The sequence below is a fragment of the Bos taurus genome, chromosome 21, assembly GCF_002263795.3.
Source record: "Bos taurus isolate L1 Dominette 01449 registration number 42190680 breed Hereford chromosome 21, ARS-UCD2.0, whole genome shotgun sequence".
NCBI classification, from domain to species: domain Eukaryota; kingdom Metazoa; phylum Chordata; class Mammalia; order Artiodactyla; family Bovidae; genus Bos; species Bos taurus.
Window position 1 is genome coordinate 41525974 of NC_037348.1, and position 20443 is coordinate 41546416.

General features: G+C 39.2%; 2 protein-coding genes and 1 long non-coding RNA gene across 6 annotated transcripts in view; 1 reads left to right on the forward strand and 2 right to left on the reverse strand.

Annotated features, from left to right (window-relative positions):
* The window catches only part of LOC104975394 (uncharacterized), a 54421-nt gene extending 53498 nt beyond the window's left edge, over window positions 1-923 (reverse strand). Inside the window, exon 1 of the long non-coding RNA XR_814124.3 lies at window positions 118-923. This is a non-coding gene — a long non-coding RNA (uncharacterized lncRNA). The remainder of the gene's footprint in view (window positions 1-117) is intronic.
* COCH (cochlin) lies at window positions 408-14337 on the forward strand (the record flags this gene model as incomplete). The annotated part of the gene is given in 12 exon segments (NM_001077842.1): window positions 408-478; window positions 1469-1529; window positions 1620-1667; window positions 3801-3957; window positions 5037-5170; window positions 5671-5733; window positions 6390-6434; window positions 6533-6680; window positions 9357-9460; window positions 10169-10395; window positions 10573-11089; window positions 13828-14337. Coding segments are annotated over 11 exon segments (1653 nt in total). The 5' UTR covers window positions 408-478; window positions 1469-1495.
* A 2718-nt stretch (window positions 14338-17055) lies between these two features.
* The window catches only part of STRN3 (striatin 3), a 107212-nt gene continuing 103824 nt past the window's right edge, over window positions 17056-20443 (reverse strand). For all 4 annotated transcript variants that reach the window (NM_001098042.1, XM_005222047.5, XM_005222045.5 and 1 more), the window contains 2 exons: window positions 18789-18875; window positions 17056-18706 (listed from right to left, as the gene is read on the reverse strand). In NM_001098042.1, coding sequence (NP_001091511.1) covers window positions 18537-18706; window positions 18789-18875 — 257 coding nt within the window. In that variant the 3' untranslated portion in view covers window positions 17056-18536. The remainder of the gene's footprint in view (window positions 18707-18788; window positions 18876-20443) is intronic.

The following is a 20443-nucleotide window of genomic DNA, read 5'->3' on the forward strand; positions in this document are numbered from 1 at the left end:
AAAGTCCTATTCTTTGGATTAAAAAAAAAAAAAAAACTTAAACGAAACCGTGCCTCCTCTCTTGGATCTGGGAGTGGGTTCCCCAGGGGTCATGCAAGTCATCTGTCCGTCACTTACACTCCCCGTGAATTCTACTTTCTCCCGTTTCCTCACGTAAAAAGTCAGCAGGGTGAGAGAAATACAGGGTGTTAAGCACGTTCCCAAATCTTAAATGTATGCAACCACAGCAGACACCAGGTCTGGGAATTTGAAAGGCAGTCAGACACAAACGCTTCCTATTCTGGTAAAGAAGAAAAAGCAAATGTGATGCAGAGTCCGGGCTCCACGCGACAGTAGATGGAGCCGCAGAAGAAAAACCGACTCCGGCAGAAGCCAAATCGGGAAACCAACTCGGGAGGCTGGATCCCTAAGATCCGAAAGATAACCAGTCCGTGGACGGGGCTCCTCACGAATACGGGGCACGCGTGATCACACCCAGGTTGGCCTGACTTTAGAAGTACACCGTAGGAACAAAGTAGGAACTTTGCTGCCACCGGGAGCACGAAGTTGGGAAGTTTGTTTCCGAGGCCGCGTGTGTACCTGGCTCTCCTGGGGCCCAAGGCCTCCGCGTTCGCGGCGCCGCCGCTCCCGCCGCGGGGACCGTGCGTGGGGCCCACTCCTCCCCAGGACCGAGAGAGAGGCCGGCTCTCTCTAGCCCTGGTGGGGTCGCCACACGTCGCGCAACCTCCCTGCCGGAGCGCGGTGCCGCCGCCGTCTCACACGCGTTCGGAAGGGCCTGACGCCTGCTCCCACGAGGTCCCCGGGCCTCCCCCTGCTCCCACGAGGTCCCCGGGCCTCCCCGCCCACCCCCGGGGATGGACGCGGCGTCCAGGTGGCCGAGCCCCGCGCCGCGGGGGTGGCGCCTTGGCGCTGCTTCACCCCGGGGCGGGGCAGGGAAGAGGCGGGGGTGCGGGCGGAGCTGGATGGCCGCCACCCGGCCCCCGGGGACCCGCTCGCACCCGCTCCCCGCGCGCCCCCCGCACAGTGCTCATGCGCGCAGCGCAGCCTTTATAGCCGCGCGGGAGCCGCGCTTTCCGCACTCGGGCGCAGCCGGGCGGTTCCGACTCAGGTGCAGAGCCCCCGGCGTCCGGCGTGGGCTAGAGGGTCCCTGCCGCCAACCAGGTCTCTCTCCACTCTGTCGCTCGCAGCGTGTCTGTCTGTCTTCACAGCGCACGCTCCTCCTGGTCCGGGGTTGCACCTCGATTCTGCGTTTGGCTCGGTTTGCAGCCCGAGCGTCGCCTCCAGCTAGAGAACGGGGCACGAGCTCCCGGGCAGCGGCCTCTCCGGGCTCCCCCTTTCCTTGGCCGCCCCTGGGTTTCCGAGGAGTGGGGTGGGAGGCGGGGAAGGGGGGGGGGTATCCCGCAGGCGAGGGCGGGCGCGGTGGGGGTGGGGACGCAGGGGTCTCTGTTGCATTCTCCGTCTCTCCCAGGTCCGAGTAGCCCCTCTTCCACCAACCATGTGGGCATCCTGGATTCCGGTTCTCTGCCTCGGTGGGTACGCGCGCCTCTCCCCGCCCCTTTCCCCTCGCACCGAGCGAGGTGGAAGCTGGAGTCAGCCCTCGCGCTGTCCTCTCTCCGCAGGTGTCTGTCTGCTGTTGCCGCCGGAGCCGGTAGGCAGCGAGGGAGCCGGTGAGTTGCGGATCCAGGTAGTGGGAGGGGCTGCGGGCCGGCTTGTGGAATAGCGCTCAGATGGAGCCTCTGGGCCAAGGCCGGGTACCGGAGCGTGAGGACGCGAGGGCTGGCACTGCTGCCTGGCTCACCCCATTCATACCCACAGTCTGTCTACTCCAGCTTCCCCGTTTGTCCCTTGCAAAGGAGCTCCTGGGGTCCGACCGGGACAGTCTTCCCAAGGTGCGGAGAAGGAAACCTCCCATATTCCCCTCCCCCCAGCAAGCCGAGCAGACTGTCAAGGCTAGGGGTGTTCGTTGAGCCCCACCGAGGGAAACACTAGTCCCGGGTGTTCCGCAGCGTTTGGGATCAGGGAGAAGCCTTCAGACTGTCAGAGGAGACAGAGAGAGAGAGAGAGAGATACTTACATCGTTGTCCCATCTCGTGTGACCCTCTTTTTGTGTTTTTAGGAATGACCCTATAAAAGCATCTATGGGCTCATTTCACATTCGAGAGAATCTAAAAATAGTTTGTTCCCCATCTAGTAGTCTGAGTAAGGGTGTGTGGTTCGGTGTATTTTATAAAATGTAAAAAGCAGACTCTTTTCAAAATCTATCCTTTATTTTCCTTGAAAGGAGAAATGAAGGTAAGTATTGCAGAGGACTGTATTCAGCGCCCCCTGACACACCCACACACTCTCACACACACACACACACACACACACGCACGCGCGCGCCCGCCAGAGCTGGCAGCTAAAGGCTGAGCCTCTCTGGTGCGTCTGAAACTGGGAGGTAGGATTGAGGCTGTTTGGTAACAGGCATGAAGCACGTAGTATGAGGCTGCTGGTTTGGGTAAGGATTTTAACTGGCCCAGCAATCTAGAATGTTTCAGAGCATTCATAGTCAGCATTGTACTTTTCGTGGAGTCCTGCCTTCCCTTCCATGGATGTATACAGTCCAGGGTACAGCTTGGCACAGAGAGCTCTTAGAAGAGGCTCCTTGTTAGAGACAGGATACTCAGTTGGGCAGTGTGACCAGATAGTAATGCTATCTTGGGGGAAAAAAACCAAATTTTTAAAAAATTATTAACATCTGTTTCAAAAAGGTTTGGATAACCACAATTTCCAGTGTTTGGAAAATAGTATTTAATAACAATATTTAATAATTCACTTTAATATTCACAGCAGATTGATGAATTAATATGTTTATTAAGGTATCTTGTTACATGTAGCCAAGGGCTTGTCTCTAACATCTTTTGAAGTAGTAACTGTTATTATTCATCAAGTTGATCATGTAAAACCTCAGTATTAGCGCAGGCAGATTCTTTACTGTCTGAGCAGCCAGGGAAGCCTTCAGTATTAACGCAGGCAGATTCTGTGCTGTCTGAGCTGCCGGGGAAGCCCTCAATATGTGCCTTCTAAAACTGCATTCACTGCCTGATCTCTCTCCCTGCACAGATCTGGAGCGGAAATAAGCTGGTTCAATTCAGATAAAAATGCTCTGTTCTGAAGGGGACTAACTTCTCTGTTTCCTGCCCTGCAGGAGAGGTAGAATTTTCCTTGAGCTGTGTGACCTTGGGCAAATTAACCTCATGGCTTTATTTATTTCAGCTAAAATGAATGGTTGAGCTAAATGGTATTCTTTAAAGTGAAGCATCTTTTGACTGATTTGCTTAAATTAAAATATAATTTTAATGCACAGCACTTGACAAAAACTGACATAAATGGCCCTCCGAAGTAAAGGATGACTTCAATTTGTGTGTGTCATGAAAATATTCCTCAGAGGTTCAACCTAGATTTAATATCTTCACCTCAGGCAACTATGTACACAATTAAAATCAGAGTTGAGATTCTGGAATGAATTAATAAATGGCCAATGACTAACAGTATTTTCTAGTTCTCATATATTCCCAAACTAATAAGAACTGAGAAAATTCTCCCATTAGACTTTATAGTGACTGAGGACTAGATTAATTGGAAAACTTATTTTTGGCTTGCTAAAATCTGGAATGGTAGAAATTGTACCTAAGTCAATATTCTTAACAAAAAGTGTAGAAATTGGGAAAGTAAAATTTTAATCTCACATCCTAGTTCCCCCACCACTACTCACCTAAAAGTCCTAAGAATGGTTATTACATTCTCTCCTTTCTCTTCAGTTCCCATCCCTATCACATGCTCTACCAGAGGCCTGGACATCAGGAAAGAAAAAGCAGATGTCCTCTGCCCAGGCGGCTGCCCTCTAGAGGAGTTCTCCGTGTTTGGGCACATAGTGTATGCGTCTGTGTCGAGCATATGTGGCGCCGCTGTCCACAGGTAAGCCCAGATACACCAAAGGGAGAGGAGAACAAGTGTGATTATTTCCTTTCCCTCACTAGCCATCTGGACACCCCCTCCCACCTAGTCTTTCTTTTGGTACCAATCTTGGCCATAGAAGATGGATACATTTTTAAGATTTTCCTGGATCTCCTTGAATCACCAACTACATAAGGGACGCTTTCTAAATAAAGGCAAATTGCATTATTTTTTGATAGCTTGCTTCCTGTGATTCTAAAACACTAGGGCTTCCCTGGTGGCTCAGATGGTAAAGAATCTGCCTCCAATGCAGGAAATCTGGGTTCAGTCCTTGGGTTGGGAAGATCCCCATGGAGGAGGAAATGGCAACCCACTCCAGTATTCTTGCCTGGAGAATCCCATTGACAGAGGAGCCTGGTGGGCTACAGTTCATGGGGTCACAAAGAGTCAGACGCGACTGAGCGGCTAAGCACAGGAAAGAGTCCTAACCATGTACTCTATTACTGAGTTTTTACTATACAGCAGTCATTATTTTAACTTCCAAGACAATGGTACAGTGAACAAGGTAGGTACAATTTCACCCCATTTTATAGATGAAGAAATTGGATTTAGAGAGTTGTCAAGTATCTAGCCCAGGGTTGGTTACCATTGTTAGCAAGTGCCAGAACTGGGACTGAAAGCCCAGGTCTGCCTCCAGAGCCCATATTCATCACCACTCTGCTATCCTGCAAGAGAATGGCCAGGATGACACTTCTTTTCAATGAAGTCCGAGGACAGGTAGTTAAGTATTTTGGAAAACTAAGAAAATCATTTGACACTCTTAACTCTGATCCTCTGAGCTATATGTAGGAACAGGATACTGCAAGTGTGTCCTTACTAACACTAAAGAAGTTTAACAGCGGAAAACCATTTTCTTGGGCAGATTTTGTACCTCTGCACGTTTTTAAAAAGGTTGACAGTTTTTGAAAAGGTTGATGGCTTCTCTGCTGAACTGTTTTCTTGATTAGTCAGAGCAGTAGATGCAACATAGCAGTATAAAGTCAGTCCTGTGCCCCTGCAAAAGTGTGGATAGAATCTCAGCTGCTCTTCTTGTGTTGCAGGGGGGTAATTGGCCACTCAGGGGGACCCGTGAGAATCTATAGCCTGCCAGGTCGGGAAAACTATTCCTCAGTAGTTGCCAATGGCATCCAGTCTCAGATGCTTTCCAGATGGTCTGCTTCTTTCACAGTGACAAGTAGGTACAATTAAGTTGTTCTTACTTTTGCATGAATATTTTCTCCCTAAACCCCAAGAACGTTTTCTGCTTTTCTTAGCTCAAACTTTTTGACTCTGATGGAAAAACTTGTGATCAAGCCTGGAGAGGCCAACTGCAGGTTAAGGTCAGGGGATATGATGGGTCAGGGACACACTCAAACCAAAGTTGGGCTAATAGAGGGAAAAATCATCTTGCTGCCAGAAGATGGCAATAGAAACTTGAATTGCCTGCAGTCAGGATGCCCTGACATTTAACAAATAACCCTAAAAATAGAATGAGTGTGAATTCATTTTATGAATACCTCTTAAAAATATGATACAGTAGATTCATTTTGGTTCTTTGAAACTAGATTCAGCAACTACTCCTGCAATTGCCACCACTCTATTACATTTATCATCCCATAGAACTCTAAATTATTCATTTTTCTTTGATGGTAAAGAAGGAAGAGGGAAAACATAGTCTTCTTTTTATTTTAACAGAAGGCAAAAGTGGTACCCAGGAAGCCACAGGACAAGCAGTGTCCACAGCACATCCAGCAACAGGTATGAAATACAGAACCTGTCTCCTAGTTGCCTGACACAGCACTGGGAAGTTATAAATAAGTGTTATTGATAGAAGCTCTCCCTCTTTTTAAAATACTGATAATAAATAAACACAAAGCAAGTGTCTTTACTGGTATATTGAGTAGGGAAACTTTCAGTATTAAATTTCAAATTCCTTATCCTTTGTTTTCATTGGTAAACTCTGGTACCAAATGTTCTCTTAAAGTCCTAGTGTTTCTCCCTGATTTGATAAACTGGTCTAAGTATCTTGAACTTCTCGTTCCATTTGTCATATAAAAAATAAATGAGTGCATGTCTATCTTAAAAATAGCCAGGGATCATCCTTTCAAAGACTGGCAATTTAAAGTCAAAGAAGCTAAGAACATTAAAATCTAACTCTGAGTTTCCAATCCTGCCTCAGTTGTGGGTTTGGGATATCAAAGTCATGGATTGGGGGCACTTTAAATATGTAGGTCTACAGTCCTGACTTCTTTTTGGAGGCATTACTTCCCTATTCCAGAAAATCATGAGGAAATTGATTTTTTTTAAAAAGTTTTTTCAAGAATGCCACTCCTTATCATGAGCTTTTTCCATGTGGGTTTCTTTCTGTGGAACTGTCTTCCTGTTGATAATGCCAAGTACTTCTTTTGTTTTAGGCAAACGACTAAAGAAAACACCAGAGAAGAAAACTGGCAATAAGGGTAAGTATCTGGATATCCACTTGGGAATATAACATTTTTTCTCTCTCTTTTCTTCTTCTTGAAACTGCTAATGGAAAGATTTGTTTTGGTGTTCACAGACTGTAAAGCAGACATTGCATTTCTGATCGATGGAAGTTTTAATATTGGGCAACGCCGATTTAATCTACAGAAGAATTTTGTTGGGAAAGTGGCTCTAATGTTGGGAATTGGAACCGAAGGACCACACGTGGGCCTTGTTCAAGCCAGGTACAACCCTTGAGAAAATGGAAGGAGACTTGAATGATGTCTTGAATGACAACAAATGATCCTTTTAGCGGGTACATTAATTTCAGTTTGGTATAAACATACTGAGTTGCAGACAGTCTGGATTCTCAAACTGTAAAGTCAGAATCTAAGACTGCTTAAGCAGACTGGGAAGTGCTTCCTCTTTTGGAATAAAAGGATTTTGAGAATTACATGCTACCTTTTGAGGACCAGAAGGCAGGCTAAAGTCTTATTGCTTATACAGATTACCTCTGCACATCTACTTTGCTCAGTTCCTAGGTTCTCTTCACTGAAGGAGGAAGCTGTGATGTTTATTTCTCTTTCCTATCCTATTGTTACTCTTTTTAGCTCTTTCCATATTCCATTGATTGGCAATCTGAAGCTTAATCTTTTATTTTATAATACTATATACTGATGTCTTTTAGGATTATAATATGCTTATTAGAGAAAGCTTGAACAACATATAAAACACACAAATTTCCTAAATATACCCCTCAGAGATAATCAATATAAAATGTTGTATTTCCTTTCAATATTTTAAGAAAACATTTGATTATACCTATGTTTCTTTTTCAAAAGTTCAGATTATAAACCTGCTTTTTTATCATTCAGTATTTTGAACATCTCATATCACAAATATGCTCCGAAAAATTGAATATGTTCCTTAGCATGATTTATTTAACCATTCTATTGTTTTTTCACACTTGCCCTGTGCTGAACATCCTGTCATCTTTGTGCCATCTCTGATGAGTTCATTAGGCTAGAGTCCCAGAAGTGAAATTGGGTCAAAGGGTTGTGACATTTTTAAGGCTTCTGATATAAACAGTTAAATTGTTTTCTAAAAAGTTGATTCAGTTTAAACTACTCTCAGCAGTGTGTAAGGGTGTCACTAGTAGTATTACAAATATTTATATTTCATTTGTTCTTATGTTATTTTTTACAGTTGGTTCTTAATTTAGATAGAATTTTCTTAACTTTTGGTGTTTTTTTGGCCATGCTACGTGGCATGTGGGATCTTAGTTCCTCAACCAGTGACTGAACCTACAGCCCCTGAAGTGGAAGCTGAGAGTCTTAATTGCTGGATCACCAGGGGAGTCCCCTAGATAGAATTCTTTCAGTGTGAGAATCTTTACCTTTGTTGTTTTTAATACATAATTTAACCACTGTCCCCCCCCCAAAATTGAGCTTATTCTATTCAATATCAATTTATAACTTTAGACACATGTTTCTTTGATATGTATGCTAATTCTAACATCTTTTCTACAATGCTTGGATTATAGTAGCTTTAGTGTACATTTTAACATCTCATAGGGCAAATTCCCCTCAATTTTTTCTTCTAATTTTTTTCTTTGCTGTTTTTATCCAATTGGTTTTTCAAGATGAAAGTCTACACTACTTTGTAGACTCATACAAAGACTGCTGCTGCTGTTGCTGCTCAGTCGCTTCAGTCATGTCCAACTCTTCTCTAAACTTTCTGCTTTATAATTTTTCTATTTTACGAAGAACATTAAATAGATAAACTATGTCAAGTTTAAGTAGAATAAAAGAATGTCTCATTAAGGATGCACAAATAAGACTAAACCACGTAAATTATTTGGATAGTGGCAAAGTGACCATAAAAATGAAAAAGTTATTCATGACATCTGATTTTGTGACCCAACATTATAATACCAGGTATGCAGAAATCATGCCACCAGAAATGCAGGAATACAATGAGTGCAATACTTGTCCTTCAGAAATCTTGATTTAATGGCAATTGATAATGCTAAGATCTTAAAATATTGCACTGATGAAATTTTGACATCTCTAAAAACTAAACATAATAAATTATGCTGTTTTTACTCAACATGGGTTCTAATGAACAGAGTGGTTATAAAAGCTGCAATTTATGCTATGTAAATAGTAAAATTTACTATTAAATCTAAAAAATCTCAAATTTGTTAAAATATATGTAATTCTAAGATTGGCAAATGTCAATATCATCTAAAAAAAATTCAGTATTATAATACTTTATAATTTGCTTGTAAGTTACCTTTAAAAAATGTTGGCCTTAGTGTCACTGAAATTGCCTTGTCTGATCAGAAAACTGGGTTAATAGACCCAGACTGTTCAGAGCTTCCAAGGTCCCTCCCTGAAGCAGACTTAGCCTCACACCCACCTGTGATTCAATTATCCGGTGCCCAACTCTGCAGAGTTTCATTGAGCTCAGTGCCCTGAGCCACTTGGTCCAGGTACTTCATATAGTTGAGGAGTCAGGCAAACCTGAATTTTAAATGTGGTGTGTGTGTGTGTTTTTTTTGGGGGGGTGTAGGGGGGTAAGTTACCTAAATGTTTTGGGCCTCCATTTTTTCATTTATTAATTGGGACAATAATTCCTACCTTGTAGAGTTATGATGAAGTGAGATTAGACTTGTAGCAGGTATTTAGCATATTACTCAGAATACAATAAACCCTCAAGGTAGCAATTGTTTTTGTTACATTTCTGAAAGAACCCTAAAACTTCAAGTAAAATGCCATACGTTAGTTGCCTGTATGCTGTGGAATTAAGAAACTTAGGCATTGTCCAATGTAAGGACTTTAAAAAAGGTATATAATGTTCCTTGTTTGTCTTTCCAATTCTCTCTGGATAACTTTTTTTTTTTCTTTTTTTTAACCTAGTGAACATCCTAAAATAGAATTTTACTTGAAAAACTTTACATCAGCCAAAGATGTTTTGTTTGCTATAAAGGAAGTAGCTTTCAGAGGGGGTAATTCCAATACAGGTAGGTAGACTTTGGTATCTGAGAAGTGACACAGAGGTGGTTATAAATGATCAGACACATAAGACAGTGTTATGCTATTTTATATAAGCAGATGTGAACCTCTTCCCCCTGGAATTGGTCTTGGTTAGCTCTGCACTTGATCATCTATTTAATTTTTAATGGAAAAGGTACCAAAGGGTTTACTGATATTGCTCATTAGAAAAACAAAAACATGACATCATGACTTATAATCCTCATATTGGATAGGGCAGATGTCACATTAGAGAAGTACCTGTTTAGAATGTTTAAAAGAAATGAAGATCAACAGACTCATCTAATGGACGCAGATGTGACAGGAAGAACGAGAAAAGAACTCTGGACCTTCTGAGGGGAGATTTCCTGTTCTGAGTCTGTAGTGCTACTAATCAGTCACTAAGGGGCTAGATGGAGAGAACAGGGACAGAAGTGGGAGTCAGTTCTGTGTTTCTGACTGGTGATTGATGTAAAGAAAGGAAATAGGCTTCTGGGAGGTGATGGGGGATGTGTGGGTTGTGAAGACAAAAAATAGGGCTGATGGATAATTAAACTTTCCCATCTGCTGCATCTGTTAAAGAAGTGAACTCCATTCAAGTTAAATTCTTAAACTTCAAAGCATGAAGTTGGTACAGGGACATAGAAATGTCATTTGAGCAGTGGTGCTGTTCCAGTTTGCTTCTTTTTCAAACCTAGGAAAAGCCTTGAAGCATACCGCCCAGAAATTCTTCACAGCGGACACTGGAGCGAGGAAAGGGATTCCCAAAGTGGTGGTGGTGTTTATTGATGGCTGGCCTTCTGACGACATCGAGGAAGCAGGCATTGTGGCCAGAGAGTTTGGCGTCAATGTATTTATAGTTTCTGTGGCTAAGCCTATCCCTGAGGAACTGGGAATGGTTCAGGATGTTGCATTTGTTGACAAGGTAAAGAGTTGAGAGATGTCTTCTAATATAGTAGTGACTCAGTTTGGGACCTCAAGGGGTAGTGCTGACTGGCCCAGATCTGGATTAACTTTGAACACTCAAGATTTAACATTTTCATAATTTTAAAGAAACAACTTGTAATTCCTTTGGATATCTTTTATGTCTCTCTCCCATCAGGCTGTCTGTCGGAATAACGGCTTCTTCTCTTACCACATGCCCAATTGGTTTGGCACCACAAAATACGTAAAGCCTCTGGTACAGAAGCTCTGCACTCACGAGCAAATGATGTGCAGCAAGACCTGTTATAACTCAGTGAACATTGCCTTTCTGATCGATGGCTCCAGTAGTGTTGGAGAAAGTAATTTCCGCCTCATGCTTGAATTTGTTTCCAACATAGCTAAGACTTTTGAAATCTCAGACATTGGTGCCAAGATAGCAGCAGTACAGTTCACCTATGATCAGCGCACAGAGTTCAGTTTCACTGACTATAGCACCAAAGAGAATGTCCTAGCTGTTATCAGAAACATCAGCTACATGAGTGGTGGGACAGCTACTGGGGATGCCATTTCCTTTACTGTTAGAAATGTGTTTGGCCCGGTGAGAGACAGCCCCAACAAGAACTTCCTGGTAATAGTCACAGATGGGCAGTCCTATGACGACGTGCGAGGGCCTGCTGCTGCTGCACATGATGCAGGTAAGGTCCATGTCCTTTGTATGGGAAGGGAACTGGGAGGGCTTCAGTCAAATTGAGGGGTAAATATAAACTTAAATATTTGTTGTATTGAACATCTACAGGATGGCAGTCACTCATCTAGAGTTTTACCCAGTATTAACTGATTGCATTGTCAGAGCAGCCCTACTAAATCTCATTCTATAGATAAGGAAACATACACAAATCTCACTTAGTAAGTGGTGAGGCCAATATTAAAACCCAGGCAGAGTATTAAAACCCCAAGGGACTGGGTGGTTAAGGCTCTGTGCTTCCACAAGGAGCACAGTTCTGATCCCTGGTTGGGGATCCCACATGTTGTGTGATGTGACCCAAAAAAATTAAAGAAAAAAATAAAAGATTTTGTAATCCTCTAAAAAAACCAAACCAAAACAAAAAACCCAGGCAATTACAGTTTATCATAGCTTACTACAAATCTATTTGATCATTTATCCTTTTAGTTTTCAATCTGGCATGGATTTTCTAAGATCACCAATAAAGACTAATCCTATTCTATTTAGATTTCCTTTTTAGAGTCTCTGCTCCCCAACCCCCCACTTTGAGATAATTAAATTCTCTTATAAAAGGATATAAAAAGTTTCTTTTTCTTAACCTAACCTTAACATTACTGTTGGCAAAGACCACTATTTCATGAAAACATTAAGCATGTGTGTTGCTGAGATCAAACAGGCCAACAAAAAGCTGAGATTCCCTTTCCCGGAACAAAAACTGAGTGATTGGGAGTCCAAAAATATTTAAAATACAAAAACGCTAACTTTGGAGGAGGGAATGAAGAATCTTACATTTTTCTATACTCCTCTTGTGCTTCCTTTTCTCTACTTAATTCCTAATGACATCTCCTACTTCCCTGGTGGCTCAACTGGTAAAGAATCCGCCTGCAATGCCGGAGACCTCGTTTCGATCCCTGAGTTGGGAAGATCCCCTGGAGAAGGGAAAGGCTACCCACGCCAGTATTCTGGCCTGGAGAATTCAGTCCATGGGGCCACAGAGTTGGACACAACTGACCAACTTTCACTTCATTTTACATATTTATTAGCACCTCTGCTAATGCACTTGTGTACTTATACAGGTATTGATGGAAGTTTATTAAGTAGGACAGAGAATGGATACATGAAATTTTATATATACATTGGCTTATTTCTATACATCTGGCTTAATGTATTTCTCAACTAACTTATGTTGAAGATCTGTTTGCTATCATACTCCTTAAAAGTATAGCTTACTCAATTTATGCTAACAGGACTGGATTTAGGCTAAATTCAAATATATCCTCCCTATATGATTAATTGAACTTAAGGAAGTTGGGCCACACTGTTTTCATGAAAGTTGTTGTTTAGTGATAGTGAAGTGAGAGTTAAAAAAAGTCAGAAAAATAAGATGGGCTTTCAGGGCTAGGTCACAGTTGTTTTGGTTTAACTTCAATTATATACTGGGCCGGACCTAAACAATCTGAACTTGAACACAGAATGAAGAGTGACGAAAACTGAAGGGGAAAAATTTTGACTTTTTTTGCCAGGGAGAGGGGAAACATTAGCGCTGCTGATAAATCAGAATTATCTCAAGTAACTCTTACATCATCTAAACCTGCTTTATTTATATCTTAAGTATTCACAACTCTGAGTACTTTACATAACTAGGAGGAGGCTGAAGCTTTAGATAGGAGGGGAGTAGCTATTTTAGAAACCCTCAAAACTTTATGGGGATTTCACTCGGTAGATATAGATGGTAGTCTCCATTTCATATTATTTATGGATGTTTTCATGTTAATATTTTGGCCATGTTACATTGCATGCAGGTTCCCCAACCAGGAACTGAACCTTCACCTCTTGTAGTGGAAGCGTGGTCTTTAACCACTGGACAGCCAGGGGAGTCCCTGGCTGTTTTTACCAGAAAACTTTTGCTTTGAGGTTCAAGACTTTTTTTTTTTTTAAATATTGGCCCGTTTGCTAATGTAACACATACAGAATGAAATGGGAGAAAGTTATCATTCAACAGCGGACTAGTCATCATTCCCCAGATAAGAGCTTTAAGACTTAACTCATTTGTATGCCACATGTTCTGTGTCTTTCTTGCTATATTATACTGGCCATGACTCCAGTATGATGAATAACTGAAGTGAAGACACCAGGTAGTCCTTTCTCTTGCCAAACTCAGAGGGGAAGTTTTCACCATTTCACTAAATACGTTGGTTCTTATTTTTAGATTATCAGGTAAAGAAAGCTTCCTTCTCTTGCTAGCTGTGTACTGTCATGAATGGATGTTGAATTTTGTTATCAAATTACTTTTTCCTTTCAGTGATCATGTATCTGTTAAGATGGTAAATTACATTGATGGCAAAACTTCTGGTTCTGACTAAATTGGTTAGCCAGTCCCATCACAATGACTATTAAAAACCTACCCCAATAATTTGGTACAGGGGATTTACTTCAGGCATTTTAAGGCAGTTTCGTGTGCAACTGTGTACTTATGTGTGAAAAATATATACATGTAATTTTATGCTTCCTTTGGTTAGGAAGATCCCCTGGAGAAGGGAATGGCAACCCACTCTAGGATTCTTGCTTGGAGAATCCCCATGGACAGAGGAGCCTGGTGGCCTACAGTCCATGGGGTTGCAAAGAGTTGGACAAGACTGAGCAACTCATGTTGTAATTTTATGCAACTGTAACTTGGTTTTAATTCACTTAAAAATATTTCCATTGTAGGTATCACCATCTTCTCTGTTGGTGTGGCTTGGGCACCTCTGGATGACCTGAAAGATATGGCCTCTAAACCAAAGGAGTCGCATGCTTTCTTCACCAGAGAGTTCACAGGATTAGAACCAATTGTTTCTGATGTGATCAGAGGCATCTGTAGAGATTTCTTAGAATCCCAGCAATAATGGTGACATTTTGACAACTGAAAGAAAAAGTGCAAGGGGATATAATGTATAAGTTGTATTCTAATAATATTGAAATACTACATAGCATACTAAAATCAGAGAAAACTATTATATTAAAGATGCCAAAAATGTAAGCAAATAAGCATTCATTTAAAGATACCTTCTAATTACAATTTAGGCTTGATTGTTCAGAACGCTTCATCATCATGATCCTTAGAATCTCAGGAAAGAGACAGTGTAGATTATTAAGAGTTCTATTTTAACATGCATATTAAATGTATAAATATGCAAATTCTATACAGCTCAATAAAAGAACTTGATATTTAGACCCAAAGCAACATTCCTTCTCTAATTATTACATATATAAGGAAAATGAAAGACAAATAGAAAAAAGCTCCTTAAAATATATTTTGACCCAAGTAGATGTCTTAAAAGTCAATCAACAATATAGATGTTACTTAATACCCTAAAGTTGTAATTACAGATGAAATAGAAGCGATTTAGGTCATCAAGCCTCTTTTGCAGTGTATTTTCAAAACTTATAGCAAATATCACACTGAACAAGATGGCAGCATTTGCCTGGTATTTTTCTATTTATATCCTTAGTTTTATAGTGTATTGATGTATTTGGCTTGTACTCTACAAGTCACCAATGTATTGAAAAACAATTAAGTTGGTAAAATTTTACTTACCACTTAGAAGCATTTAGCTTTAAAGAAAAGCACATCTTCCAAACAGCCGAACTGCAGCAAAGACTATTTAAGCAATAAAACTGCTAGTGACTTCAGGTGCCTGACTTACCATTCTACGTGTCTCTCCCTAGGGCATGGTAAAATTTCTTTACTTCATGTGGAAAGACCAACTGAGTTTTTTCTTAAAATCACATATTAAGACTTTTTTTCAATTACTTATTGAATGCCTTCTGTTCTAGGCATTATTCATGGCCAGTACCAGGTTAAACAGTAGGAAATACTTTTGAGTACTTTGTTCAACAAAGTTGTTTTGTTATGAACAGTATTTTTACTGTTGTGAAGTTGGTTCCTAAGAACAGCGATCCAAACTCCCTTAATGTAACTATCATTACCCCACCAAGAACTCTCCCCAGATAGACGTGCTGTCATATCCTATCCCATCTTCTCTAAGACCAAGTTTTCTATTTCCTCTCACACATACACTGATCTTATATGAAATGGTTTACAACCACCCAAACCAGTCAACCTGTCAAAGATGTTAACTGGTTGGAATATCACTCCAATAAATGTTTTGAATTTAACAATTTTATAGTCTGTGTAAAAGGAATGAAAGGGCTATGTATCAAAGGCAGAAGTGAAATCGTCTTTGACACTATGTCAATGACTCCCCTGACCACCACCCCCTGCCCCTTATAAGCCACAAATATGACCAATTCATGTAACAAGAACTTTCATTTAGCAACAGAAAAACAGGTTTAACATTTTTTTCCACAATAGACAACTTTCAGCTGAGAAGACCACTCTTTAAAATATTTAAACAAATCCCCATCCTCTAGTCATTAGCTCTTTTAAAAATTTTACAAGGAACAAAAGTTTTGAGGTAACCAGGGAAGCTTATATTTTGACTTGAAGAGCAAGAATAGAGCATAAATGAACATTTTAAGTTACTATCAACTTTTTTGAGGTAAACATAGTCAAAGGGTTAACAACTAAAAAGAGGATTTTTAAAACGATATAATTAAACTTTGCAGGTATGCCTAATATCAATTATGCTAGCCCATTTATCACCTTTAATATATTAAATGAGACTTTGGTATTCAGTGGATAACTTAGAGAACATGAAAAAAGTACATGAATAATATGAAAAGAATATTAAATACTGAAAAAGTTAACATGTCAAAGTCTGTATATAAAAATATTCTTAAACTTTACATATAAATCATTTACTAGTCAAATGAATCTACATAATTTCCTGTAAGTCACAAATGAAAGCACACAAAATGAAAATGATATTCTTTTGCATCCTTTTAGTCTCTTCCAAATGTTTAATATTGTAGAGAAAATACAACCAAAGTAGATAAGAGAAAAACATATACTGATACTGTTTTTATGCATTTCAGTTTTAACACATTCCAAAAATGGTGTTTATGCATTGCCATAACGATAATCGTATTTCAGTTAAAACAGTAACCATTGCCTTGGAACAGCTGCCAGAAACAATATTAAGCTTTGGAAAGCTTGCTCTTAAATTATTTTAAAAACAAAGGGGTGGAGGGGAGAGGAAAACAAAATGCATCTCTAAGTTGAATCTTCAACTGAGAAAACCAAAACCCCAGTATTTTAAGGAAAACTTTTGAAAAGTTTTAGTGTTTCACCAGCCATGACTAAAATTGCCACTTGAATTTTTATGGTAGGTGGCAAAATATCTCAAAGTATGTATAATGTATTTTTTTTTTTTTTTTGCAGTAGGCATAGAATGCCTACCATTAAGCATATTAGAATAGATTTTGCCAAGTTTTTCTAATGTTTTCAAAGTTTTCTAATGTTACCTTCTAAGTCCATTTGTAATTCCCTTCAAAGAAAAAGGATATTACTTGTTGAAGGAAAAGTCTGAAGATACTAATACTTAACATCACTTATGAGGATAAATTTTAATTAATGAGTAATACAGTTTATTCTCTGCTGAACTCTTCTGTGGGAAATAGGTTTGGCTAGATAGGAAAAACAACAATATTAACTGAAATTCAGACTTTAATAAAGCAGTAGGATATCTTAAGGATATGATATAAAACTGTGTCTTTGCAACTTGTTTTTATTGGGGGGGTTATTTTGAATTATCTAAATGTCAATAATTTTTTTTTTTAATCCCCAAATGAGGTGAAATACTTTAAAAAAACATTCTTAGTAGTATTAACTGTTCTAATTTTGTTGAAGATTATCAATAAACAGTACAAAATTTAAAAGAAGAGCATAAAAATGAAGGACTCACTGAGAAATCATCTCCATTACCTAGTTTAACAATGGAGAATAAAGTATTGCACTTTATTATTTAACACAAAATAATGTAGCCAACAGTAACATACAGGTACACAATTTAATATTTATTATATGCATTTTATATACATTATTTTTCAACAGCGGTACGTTTGCTATGTGGTACAATCTTAAAAATTTGCTGATTCATAGTTTGTAAAACAAAAACCTTACAAAACTCATCAAAACTCGCAAACTGATCAGAAAAGTTTTTTGGAAGACTAGAAAAAATACTTTATTGTCTTAATCATGCATTACACAAACAAAATCTTTAGTTACACCATAAAATTAAGCACATCTGAAAAAATAAAACAGGGATAACTAGTCCAAACACAGCAGATTTCTGTATCCTGATTCAACTATTTTTGTATCCTATTTGTATTTCAAATTTTACTCCAAATATTTTAAAACAAGATAGTTTTGTCTGGAATCATGGTAAACCAAGATATGTATCTAGGGGGAGTCACCTTGGTTTGTAGCTTAAACTATAAAATATTCCATTTTTAGTCTATTTTAGACTATCAAAGAGTTCCAAAATAGATATACAGGTTCCTTTAGCACATTAATAAAAGGATATAAAGACCAACAAAAAGTGAAATAAATAATAGGCTATTAGCAAGATGGATAATCCTTGATAAATAAACTTGTAAATACAGTAAGATGTACAAAATATCACATAGTGATAGGATGCCAAGATTAGTTTTTTTATTTTTTTATTTTTTAAGAGTTCATTTGGAGTACTAAACCCCACCGTTTCATTTTAATACACTTAATAGTCCTTGGTTTAAGAAGACAGTTACGGTGATGATGATGGTGATTTAGCATCTTTATGGAAAGACTTAGCTGAGCCATATTATGCAAAAGAAGGAAAGAGTGTGGTTACGCGGCAGCGGGTCAGTGAGATCTCTGTGTTTCAGGGTTGTATAATGCAGAAAAACTTCAATACAATCTTGAGCACTGTTGTGACAGGCTAAATATATAAAAAGACTTATAAAAACTAGAATTTTATCCAAACATTTTGTGCAACTAATGCTAAAATATCTTAAGTTAAATTTTCTTTCTTTTTTTTTTTAAAGCAAAATAAGTTTAAAAGGGAATCTGTGGCATTCAACCGATAAACAGAAGATCACTAAGAGATGAAAAAAGCTACTCTTGGAGCTCACTTCCCCCCAACAAGAGCACCACATTCCTAACCCTAAGGCAGCACACAGAGTCCAAAACAAAAGTCTTTTTATCAGATCAGACTCCACATTGGCTTAAAGATACCTAAAAGACAGACATACGCTCAGTTCATATCCAGTACAGGCCACAAATAATGGAGTCCTTTTTTTGTCCCACGAAATACAGTAATTACAATTAAATTAATGAGCCTGACGTTAAGATGTGATTTCCACCAATTTATGCCTGCCCAAATAGCCTTCACCAGGCAGATCATATGTAGTGTCATATCATTAACTTTTTTGATGGCAGTGATGCAGACCCTTTGTGTCCAAGCAAATCTGCTGTTATGGTGAGAGTTTCTGTTGATTCACACAAATACTTTGGCAAGGGCATCAGCCCCTGCACTAGCAATGTATGCTTTTGATGGATGGAAAGCAACATCATAAATTGATTCATCTAGTTTCTTCCTATGTGCTGTTATTTCCTGCACACATGTCTTGCTGTCCAAATTCCACAATCTAATAGAACAGTCATGGCCTGTAAAAGAATAAATAAAAAATGTTACTTAGTAATAATTCTATTATAAAATTTGTGGGCAGGACAGGAAGTTCAGACTTACTTCCAGACATCAAATAGATTCCATTAGGATCTACTGCTAGGCTTGTAACAGCATCCAAATGAGCTACCATAGAATGGATCATTTTACCTAAATAAAACATAGCAGAGAAGATTAAGTTTTCAAATAGTTACTAACTTGGGCAATCAGAAACCATAATACAACATCAACATAAAACAATCTCAGCAACAATAAACAACATATAATTTACCATTTTAAACATTGGAGAGGGTACAATTCAGTGGCTTTTAGAACTTTCATCATGATGTACAATCATCACCATTATCTAGTTTAGAACATTTTCATCTCTGCAAAAGGAAAGTCACTCCCCATTCCTCCTTCCAAGTCCCCGTAAGCACTAATGTCTTCTCTATGGACTGGCGTATTCTGAATGCTTCATACAAATGAAATCATACAATAACCTGTGGCTTTTTGGGTCTGCCTTCTGTCATTTAGTTCCTCCACTACAATAATATTCTAAAGAGAATTTTAATTCTAATGCAGAACTTTTCCAATTACTTCAAAAGATATTTGTGTAACATTAAACTGATGGTATTTGATAGTAGAAAACAATGATTATAGAGCTGCATTAAAAGCTTAAGGTCATATAAAGGGGAATTAAGAGTGAAAACAGAATCTTTCTCATTAAGAGATGCTTTATTTAAGAGACTCTTTTATACACAGAGTTAATGTTAAATCACCAGAGAATACATTCCTATCTAAAGATTCTAATAGCATCATTTATCTTTTGAAATGTCAATCATCTTATATATAAGAAAGAAAGGGGAGAAGGGTGGGAGTACATCAGAGAAATTACTCTGGATTTCCCCAGATAGTAACAAAAGCACTATTCTAGAAAATGTAATTTAACTTCACTGAATTCTTGGCAAGCAAACAGATTCAATACTGAGTTGAAATTTAAAAACAAGTTGTGTACGGAATTTAGAAAGATGGTAACAATAACTCTGTGTACAAGACAGCAAAAGAGACACTGGTGTATAGAACAGTCTTATGGACTCTGAGGGAGAGGGAGAGGGTGGGAAGATTTGGGAGAATAGCATTGAAACATGTAAAATATGTATGAAACGAGATGCCAGTCCAGGTTCGATGCACGATACTGGATGCTTGGGGCTGGTGCACTGGGACGACCCAGAGGGATGGTATGGGGAGGGAGGAGGGAGGAGGGTTCAGGATGGGGAACACATGTATACCTGTGGTGGATTCATTTTGATATTTGGCAAAACTAATACAATTATGTAAAGTTTAAAAATAAAATTAAAAAAAAAAAAAGAACAACAACAACAACAAAAGAAGCCGTATGACATTTTTCCATTATGACAGGTAAAGAATATGCAAGGTCTTGATACTCCTGAGTTGGGTATGGCTTATATAAAAAAAAAAAAAAAAATCTCACTGCAACTGAAAAAAATAAAAAAAATAAATAAAAACAAGTTGTGAATATAAACTGTGTTGCATACTTTGGGGCAAGGGCCTCAGCCTCTGCACTGGCAACATACACTTGCGATGGTTGAAAGGCGATTTAAGTTGATTCACTCAAGAAACAATAAAATGGCAAATACTAGTATCTTAAAAAAATTTCCTTCCTTTTGGAGAATGGGTACATGTATACAGATGGCTGACTCCCTTTGCTGAAACTA